The sequence below is a fragment of the Cebus imitator genome, unplaced genomic scaffold, assembly GCF_001604975.1.
Source record: "Cebus imitator isolate Cc_AM_T3 unplaced genomic scaffold, Cebus_imitator-1.0 Scaffold11, whole genome shotgun sequence".
Taxonomy (NCBI): Eukaryota; Metazoa; Chordata; class Mammalia; order Primates; family Cebidae; genus Cebus; species Cebus imitator.
Window position 1 is genome coordinate 11,521,619 of NW_016107326.1, and position 10,498 is coordinate 11,532,116.

The following is a 10,498-nucleotide window of genomic DNA, read 5'->3' on the forward strand; positions in this document are numbered from 1 at the left end:
TCTCCTGCCTCAGCCCTCTGTGCATCTGGGATTACAGGCACTTGCCACCATGCCCAGATAATTTTGTATTTTTTAGTAGAGATAGAGTTTTGCCATGTTGGCCAGGCTGGTCTCGAACTCCTGACCTCAGGTGATCCACCTGCCTTGGCCTCCCAAAAAGCTGGAATTACACGGATGAGCCACCACACCCGGCCCTAATTTGATTATTATAACCATTGCTCATTTGCTCGTACCCAAAGCAGTATAGTACTCCACTGTATAAATGTATAAAAACTTATTTCCTATTATATCATAATAAACATTTAGATTATTTTTGAGTATTCTGCAATTATAAACCATGTTGCAGTGAACAACCTCATACTCACCTCCTTATGCACAATGTGAAGGTTTCTTTAGGAATTCAGTCATAAAGTGTGTAAATCTTCAACTTCACTAGATATTATCCCTTCTACTCTATATGAGAGCTCCTTTGGTCCATATTTCTATCAACAATGTATCTTTAGACATTTTAACTGCTGCCAACATAATATTTGTGAGACAATTACACATTAAGATTTTTAATTTTCATTTCCCTCACTAATATTTAGATTCAGCGCTTTTTATTGGCAAGGAATGGTATTCAACATATGTGGCAGACACTGGTCAACCACAATGCCAACTAGCACTATTATTCATTCTTTGTTTACCCTGAATTAATTGCTTGTTCATATAATTTGCTATATTTCTGTTGGGCTGTCTTTTCATTATTGACTTGAAATCTATACATAATCTATATCAGTGCTGTCCAATAGAACTTTCTGTTACGATGGAAATGTTCTGTATCTTTCCTGTCCAATACAGTAACCACTAGCCACATATGACTCTTAAGCACTTGGTAGCTGATATGACTGAGAACCTAAATATTTTATTTTACTTGTCACATGTGGCTAGTGGCTACCATATTTTACAACATAGTTATAGATATTAATTCTCTGTCATACCATACTTCTCAACTTACAATGGGGTCACATGCCAATAAAACTATTACAATTGGAAAATAATGTAAGTCAAAAATTCATTTAATATACCTAACTCACTGAACATTATAGCTTAGCCTAGCCTACCTTGAAAGTGCTTGGGACATTTACATTAGCTTACGGTAGGGCAAAATCACCTAACACAAAGCTTATTTTATAATGAAGTATTAAATAATTCAGGTAATTTATTAAATACTGTATTGAAAGTGAGAAGCAGAATGGTTGTATGGGTACTCAGAGAGCAGTCTATACTGAATGTATATCCCTTTCACACCATCTTAAAAAATTGTAAGTCAAACCATTTTAAGCCAGGGACCATTTGCATATCATTTATAAATATCCAGTTATGTTTTACATATTTTACATATATTTGCTTTTGTGTCCTTTTTTTTCATAATTAACACTTCTCTATATCATTAACAGAGCCTTTAATAAATAATATGTAGCCACACAAAAGTACAATAAATTATGTAACCATTTCTTTGATATTAGTCACTTAGGTTGCATACAGCTTCTTACTATAGCCAATAAAAATTTTATGCATAATTTTCTGTCTGCATTTTCATAGTGAAATACTATGAAATATTTCATAGTGAAATAAAAATAAATTCAAGGCCGGGCGCGGTGGCTCACATCTGTAATCCCAGCACTTTGGAAGATCAAGGTGGGCAGATCACTTGAGATCAGTAGTTCAAAACCAACCCGGCCAACATGGCAAAACCCTGTCTCTACTAAAAATACAAATATTAGCCAGGTGTGGTGGCACACGCCTATAATCCCAGCTACTCAGGAGGCTGAGGCATGAGAATCATTTGAACCCCTGAGGTGCAGGTTGCAATGAGCCAAGATCACGCCACTGTACTCCAACCTGAGCAACAGAGCAAGACTCCATCTTAAAAAAAAAAAAAAAGAGAGAGAGAGAGAAAAAAAGATTCATACAAAATACACACAAAAGTAGAATTAGTAGGAAAAAGGAATAAATAAAGACTCTTGATGCTGATCTTCCAACCATTTTCCAAAAATTCATTCTGCCTTCAGTAAGATATGAGTTTATCTCATCCTACCTTCACCAACTTCACAATAATTTTTAAATATTTGACAGTTTCATATCATAAAATGTTATCTTAATTTTTGTTTATTTGGTAGTCCTTTTTTCATTCATTTATTAGCTTTTTCTTTCTCATGTGAAGCATCTGTTCACATCTTCGACTACTTATTGTGGTCTTCACATTTTTTTGTATAAATTATAGGATTTTTACGTACTATGGATATAATTTTATTGTCATATTTGCCGAAGATATTTCCCCCAGTTCTTTATTTGACTTCAAATTTTATGTATGATGCTTTTGATATGAAGAAGTTTCCAAGGTCTATGTTTTTCTTTTTTCTATGAAATTTCTTAAACTGCTTTTATGCTTAGAAAGTGAATAATGCCTTCCAGAAGTGGGGTAGATAAATATATTTCCTCCTAGGTATTCTTTTTATATTTAATTGTTTATATGAAATTCACATAAGTTGTGAGATATGGAATCTTTTTTCGAAATAGTCAATTTTTCTAAAATTATCCCCTGAAGATTTTTATTTATATAGTACTCCACCTTCCTCCAAAAAGGACACGGAATAACATTTTCTTCCTTCATTTGTTGTAAGATCTCTTTGGTCATACACTAAATCCTTATATATACTGGGGTCCTTTGTCAGTTACCTAATCTCTGCTGCAGATTTGTTCTATCTAAAGTTGAGTCATATCACAATGTAATAATATTTTGATATTTGGCAGACAAATCCCCTTTTCACTCTTCTTGTTTACATTTTTCTTAACTATTACTTCCTGTATATTCTTCTAGATTAAGCTCATAACCATATTCATCTCTAAAAATTAATTACCCACTCAAATTTTCATTAGAATATAAAATATCTATATTAATTCAGGAAGAATTGGAAAATTTATAATATGTAGCATTCCTATTTAGGCACGTGGTATGTCATTTCATTTGTAATATTTTTTTATACCTGTATTTTTTTTTCCAAATAGGCAGTATGCTTCTGTTATTATAACTGAATATTTTGCATCTCTTTTGGTTCATGCCATTTAAATTTTACAATCTTCTACCTTTCTTGTCTTCCACAAAGACTGTTTTTACCTATCTCAATAAATCTGTGAGAAAATTAAGTCCTACAGAAAATGATTTGAACAACCATTTTGTAAATACTCTCAAGGACAATGATTAACCAATACCATTCTAAATATTCACGCATAAAAGAATTAATTCCTTATATTCAGTGGGTGTCTTAGGGCATTAGGGTTACATTGTCTCTGGTAAATCTGGTTGAGAATAGCCAGAAGTTTAAGTTCCTCAAACTCCTACTTTCTTCCCATAATTTTTGCCACAGCATATGACCTATACTCCCATTCCTGAGAGAAATGCAAAACTACGAAACAGAAGCCACCTCAACTTCCTGCCACAAAAATCTGCAAGCCCACTTGAGTCTGAACTTACCTTTTTCTCTTTCTAGTTTTAGTGGAAGAGCTGCTCCTTTTCTCTAGGGCCAATTCCTCTACTCTGACCTCCTCAGTGACCTTGTGCTCTCAACTTGCCCTTCATTAATATTTTCAGTCTTCACTCTTTACTGAATCTATTTTATTAGCATTAGACATTAGTCTAATCATCCTTCAAAACTAAATTCCAAAAGATTAGCTGGGTGTGGTGGTGTGTGCCTGTAGTCCCAGCTACTTGGGAAGCTGAGGTGGGAGGATCATTTGAGCCTGGGAGGTTGAGGCTGCAGCGCGTCAAGACTGTGCCACTGCACTCCTGCCTGGGTGACAGAGTGAGATCCTGTCTCAAAAACAAAAACAAAACCCCAATTCCCAAGTCCTTTTCCAATTATCACCCTGAACTTGACTAAATGTTCTACATTCATTGCCACTTTCCATTCATTTCACACATCAAATCCCAGCTCAGCACTGAAAAGGCTCTCCCTGAAGTCATTAGTTAATCCCACTTAACTAATTCCATGGGTCCTTTCCAGTCCTTATCTTGATGAGCTTTCAGCACCATTTGAGCATTCCCTTAAGTAGGGAGCATTTCTTTCTCCTGACTCCCATGACACTGTATTCTCCTCCTTCTCTTCTTACCTCTCCAGACTCTCCTCTGTTATTTCACTGACTCTCTTCCTCTCTCTCACTTTTCACAGCTTGTCTTCTCATTCATTTTCTCCCTAGGTATTTGTATCTATTACCATGGCTTCAATCACCAGCAAACTAAATCTTGAAGTCTTCTTTTCCAATCACATATATCTAATTGCCCACTTCAAATTTATGTTAAGTGTTTCACAAACACATCAAATACGACAAGTCCCAAATTGAACCCATTATCTTTTTACTCTTTCTACATGCTTCTCCTTCAGTATTTCCCAACTAAAATCAGTTACTTCTCTCCATCCCAAGGACTATTATTCTAGTCCAGATCTTCTCTTATATGGACTATCCAGATAGCCTCCAGTGGAGCTACCAGTTTCTGCCTTACACTCTTCTAAAATATTCTCCATATCATGGTCAGAACGAGTTTTATAAAACACAAGTCTGATGGCATAATTCCTCTTTAGTGGCTTCCTGTTACAGAATTTCTAACTTAATGAGACTACACACAATCTAGCCTCTACCTATTGTATTACTCTCTACCTCATTCTACACTAGAGCTATGCAGAATTTTTTCTTATTTTTTCTAGAACATGATGCACCTCTTGCTTGCCTTCACATATGCCAGTGGCTGACATTTGGCAATGCCAGAGACATTTTTGGTTGTCACAACAAGGGAGTGGGGGTCTCCTACTAGAATCTAATGGGTAGGTGCCAGAGATGTTGTGATGCTACTAAGCATCCTACCATGTACTTGATAGCTTCCATAAACATTATGTGAACCAAAATTTTCATGGTATGGAGGCTGAGAAACCCTGACCTATGCTATTCCGTCTGTCTTAACCACTCTTCTTCCCCCTTCCCCTACTCCACTCCTCCTCTGAACTGCGGCCATATTCTCAGTTATTTCCTTAATACCACTTCCTTTTTTTTTTTTTTTTTTTTTTTTGAGCCGGCGTTTCGCTCGTTCCCCCGGCTGGAGTGCAATGGCGCGATCTCGGCTCACCGCAACCTCCGCCTCCTGGGTTCAGGCAATTCTCCTGCCTCAGCCTCCTNCCTGCCTCAGCCTCCTGAGTAGCTGGGATTACAGGCACGCGCCACCATGCCCAGCTGATTTTTTGTATTTTTAGTAGAGACGGGGTTTCACCATGTTGACCAGGATGGTCTCGAGCTCTTGACCTCGTGATCCACCCGCCTCGGCCTCCCAAAGTGCTGGGATTACAGGCTTGAGCCACCGCGCCTGGCCTCTTAATACCACTTCCTATGAAGAATGTCCTTAACCCCCTAAACCTAATTACCCCCATGACACCCTTTAGAATTTCTTATAATTACTTATTCAAGGTATGCTTTCCTGCTATACTGTAAAGCTCTGGAATGGCAGGACCAAATCTATTCATTCACCATTTTGTTCCCTATTACCTGTGTAATACCATACATCTGTTAATTAATATCTTGACCATGAGTTTTTAAAAAATAGAATCTTACTCTGACTTCTTAAAAAAGCAAATACATCTCTCAGCCTCATTTTTCTTAGCTATAAATAGCTGACACCATACATCACAGTTAGGAATGTTCAGACGAACTGATGTATATGAAGAGTTGCACCGAAAGTCTTGTGTCTGAGCACACCAACGATGGCTGGTCACCCTAAATACAATTTTTTTTTTTGAGACAGGGTCTCACTCTGTTGCCTAGGTGGCAAAATCATGGCTCATTGCAACCTTCCCACCTCTTGGGATCAAGCGATTCTGCTGCCTTAGCTTCCTGCATAGCTGGGATTACAGGTGTGTATCACCATGCCCAACTAATTTTTTGTATTTTTAGTAGAGATAGGGTTTTTCTACATTGACCAGGCTGGCCTCGAAGTTCTGGCCTCAAGTGAACCACCCACCTCAGCCTCCCAAAGAAAATAATTTTTTTAATTTCAATTTTGTTATGAAAATATTTTATTATCACTTTAAAAGTATTTAGAGTAGTTATGAGCCTTTATAAAACTCTTAGTTGTGTTAATTCCTATAATCATTGAAGTAATGATACACTATTATTGCCTTCAGGTATCCACAGAAAATGGTTAGGCTCAACCAGATTATTTTATTTTATTTTCATTTTACTAACAAAATGTACAACAGTATTTGTAGTGTCCTCTTCTAAGGAGGAAAAAGTAAACTTGAGAAATATTTTTCTTTTATTCCACGAAACGAGGCTTGCCATTTATTGGCTGAGAGCTTGCTAATACCACCAGCCTCATCAAACTACTAGAAAGAACACCTGAGAGAAATTACTTAAATTCCCTATTGACATAAACTTTGCTCAAAGTATATTTCTAAGTCACCATTTTTGCAGTTTCACAATTGTTTACCTAATAAAGAGCTATCATTTCATTGATAAAAAGAGCAATCTGGAGGATCTTTATTATGTAATTAGCTATTAACTGTATTGAAAGCACTGGTAGAAAGAAATTGGCCATTTAGAGGGTTGGGGGCCTTATATTATTTTTTAAGATAATATGCTTGGATCATTTCACCAAACTAATGGAGTTACACTTTATCTCAGGTCCAGATTTACTACACAACATATTGTCATGTGCCCTTAGCTCAGCAGCACCTCTTCTTAATGATTAGTTAACTTGAGGATAATGAGGGCCTTATCATGTGTCTAATTAGCCATGTAGTCCCTAATGGTAGTCTAACTCATTTAGATAAAATCTGTTCTTGAAGGAGGGGGTGGAGAGGAAGCTTAGGGAGAAAGATTATATATGTGTACGTGTGTGTGTGTGTGTGTGTGTGTGTGTGTGTGTGTGTGTGTGTACACAGTAGTGAAACAAACCATAGTGTAGCATAGCATTTGGGCTCCTTGAAAACTAGTAAATGTTGTCTAAATGGATACAGTCCAAAGACCAATTCTTTCCATATCCTCAGCTTAAGCTTTTTGTTTAAGTGAAAATTTTTTGATCAATGATAGTCTTTTTGTTTTTTACAATCTTGTATCTGATATCAGGTAAAGATAACCAAAAATATATCTCTCCTAAATTAACTGAAAGTTGTTTGATAGATCCACGAAAAGATTCATTTGTTGTCTCAAATCTAATTGAGCGGTATCTGTAGTCCTTAGTTAGTCAAGGGATTCCTAATAAATAACATTTATTTCTACATTTGCCAAAAGGAATAATTAACAGGTATTGCTCAGCTTGTAAGACATATTATAGCAGTTGTAAAATAGAGATGAACAGAATTCTTACCTCATTCTTTAGCTTGCTTCCAGAAAACCTTAAAAAAATTAGTACATTTTCCATTAGTTCAAACAAAATTTCAGTTATAGCATTCAATGATATGTGGACAACCTAAAGAAGCAGTAATTTCATACCATGATTAGGGAAATAATCTGGAAAATTTTGATTTTTTTAAAGAACTCAATCATCTTTCTCAACTTACTAAAAAAAAAAATCTTTTCTTTAGGAAAAAAGTAAAATGAAGAGTATTTAAAGAAGTCAGGTGAGATTTGAGACAAGCAAAGGACACTCACTATTAAACATTTGTGTGTGTTCTAGTCTATATTTACATTTTATAGTGGGGTAGTGGCTAGTAAGCAGCCTTCTATTCCTTGAAATATCTAAATTTATGTTAGTATGACTCAGTGACTAAAATTTTTTTCCACATGATACTTTACTTTTTAAGATAATTTCTTCTTTTAAGAGCTAAGAGCAGTTCTTGATAAATCATACCATAAAGCAATGTCAGATGCAGATTTCATTATTCAGAATTTCAGTTCAAAAAATGAATGTTGTGTTATCACTGGTTTCATTAGATGTAACCTCACTTACTAATATTCCTCTGGTAGTTAACAGTTGCTTAGAGCAATGTGCTGTTTATTTTCATTCATGTTTACCTTTCATAGAAACCCAAACAGGTCAGTAGTTTCACCTTAGTAAGGTAAAATGATGGCCAAAGTATATGTGATTAGAGATTATTATAATAAACTTTTATCTTGGTAAGGTACTAGTCAAGCATATAGATTTTTAAAACATGTCTCAGAAAGAATTACATTTACATTTAATCCCTTTATTTTTTTGAATCCAACCTGAAAATAGACTTTGCTTTATGAGTAAATGCTAATTTAAAAGCAATTCTGCTCCTTGATCTCTCCTCTTCATCTCTCTGGAACACCCAGTTCACCATTAATTTCTCATTAATTATGACAAGTTTTACAATTTGCCCAGTAATCTAGATGATATAATTATCCATACAAAGTGGACATTAAGATCTGATAGTTAAATGGAAACATTTTGATAAGCAAAATTAAGAAGTCATTTTATTCGATATGTATCATGCATAAAGAAATACAGATAATTTGTTTTGAAGATGGTATAACTCTACCTTGTCAAGCCCTTTCCAGAATAAACGGAGTGGTAATATGCACTGCTCTCTTTGATGCCAATCCCATAGTAATGATACCTAGAGCAAAGACAGGAACCAGCTCTGTGTTAATGAAGGAGATTTTTGAAGGGGAAAAAAAGACTAAGGTATAACTGAAGTAACTGTGAATAAGAACTGCAAACCCTGATGACGTTTCTTTTCTGACATTTTTCAGGTAGGTAGCTTCTTAAGGTGCTACATCCCTCTTTGATGACAACTACTCCTACTTTTTGTTGTTATATCTGGCTCCAGGCTTGAAAAAAGATAGAATTACCTACTGATAATCCTCTTATATCCCCTAAAACATAAGGTTCCAAATCCCAAGAATGTATAAATATAGGCATTGGCTCTAAGTATATGTATTGTATGTATTTACAAATTGAGTGATTCAACATTAATTTAGTCAATTGGACAAGAAAATCTATGGTTTTCTTTACCATATATCTATTGGATGGGAAAAAAGTATGACATTATGTTTGAAGAAGACCAATCTCATGCATGGGAGTATATATGAGGCATGTGACCCTTTACACATTATTTTACTCATGAGGAATCAAAAGTCCAATTCACTATAATTTTTACTTCAAACTTTTGTGCAAGAATAGGGAGAAAGCTATGTTGCAAATTGATGAAAATGACATGCAGAAAATAACAGTCCCATAGATAATTTGTTATAAATATGTCAGTGGATCATAAGCCACAATATAAGTATAGCAACTCATTGATTCTCAAATTTAGCTCATTCTCCTAAGCCATAAACTCTTGACATATTACACATCCATATACAAACACTACAAATATTATACATACGCTAGTGGAATAGTGGGCATTTAGTGAGGATAGCGAGTCCTCTAGCGTCTGCTTTTTGTGGTGAGTCCCACTCTCTGCCATCTGTCCCCCATGAAGCACCACTCCCTCTGTTTACCAACTCCTTCAATTTGCATTCCTCTAAGATCAGGAAAGGAATGAAAAAAAGAGAATGAGGAGATTTCCAGTAGACTCCAGCCTAACTATATTTTAAAATGTCATTTCGAACATCACCATCTGAGTTTAAAGTGGATCCTTTAAACTGAGAACCCGCCATCTGAATTTAAACTTAGATCCTTTATTAAATAATAATAATGAATAATAATATTAAACAATAATAATAAACTTACAGAAACTTTAAACAATAAAGGATCTAAGTTACAAGGCCCTATCTCTGGCCTCAGCAATAAAGAACTTCTTAGCCAAAAGGTTCCACTCCTAAACATTTTCAGGATCCAGGACAGGAGTACAAATGGAATCATACATACCATATGAATAACTATTTGAATTAGCTATTTGAAAACTATAAATTGAGCTAACAAAAATATTCCTGTCCTCTTACATTGACAATTTACCTCCATAATTATCTGGTAGGTAAATATGAATTTAGCATTCTTAGACTCCTGGAGTTCCATATGGGAACATGGTGGTGGGGGGAAGACCCAACTCCACTCCATTTCTCAGCACTGACTCCTTTGTTCACTGTGAGGGAACTGCCCTGCACATCCAAGATCCAGCCGCATCTTCATCACCCACAAACAGTTACCCCCTGGCCACACCTCAGTCTAGGATTATGAACACTAGTAGAGCACTGTGGTCTTCTGAGGATGGACTTGGGACATGCCCAATACAGGCCCAAGAAGTGGGTCTGGGGCTGTTGGACAGGGAATTCCAGGGCTCCAGGGACCCAGAAGTGGGATGTGTTTTTTGGATGGACACATTCACTCAGGCCATGGACTCCTGCCTCATGGGAGGATAGCAGCTGGAGGACAGCCAGAACGAGCCCTCCAAAGTGGGAGGCCCAGAGATGGCTTCTCTCTTCTCAGGTGCTAAAGGAAGGACTGTGGCAGTAAACTTAACTGTATTGATTCAAAGTCATTTGAGATGAAGGAAAAAGGATTTTT

General features: G+C 36.1%; 1 protein-coding gene across 1 annotated transcript in view; it reads right to left on the bottom strand.

The window, feature by feature from the left end:
* Window positions 1-10,498, bottom strand: part of RFX6 (regulatory factor X6) — a 55,858-nt gene that overhangs the window by 30,033 nt on the left and 15,327 nt on the right. The window contains exons 5-6 of the mRNA XM_017549184.2: window positions 8,529-8,606; window positions 7,394-7,421 (exon numbers count right to left, since the gene is read on the bottom strand). Coding sequence (XP_017404673.1) covers window positions 7,394-7,421; window positions 8,529-8,606 — 106 coding nt within the window. The remainder of the gene's footprint in view (window positions 1-7,393; window positions 7,422-8,528; window positions 8,607-10,498) is intronic.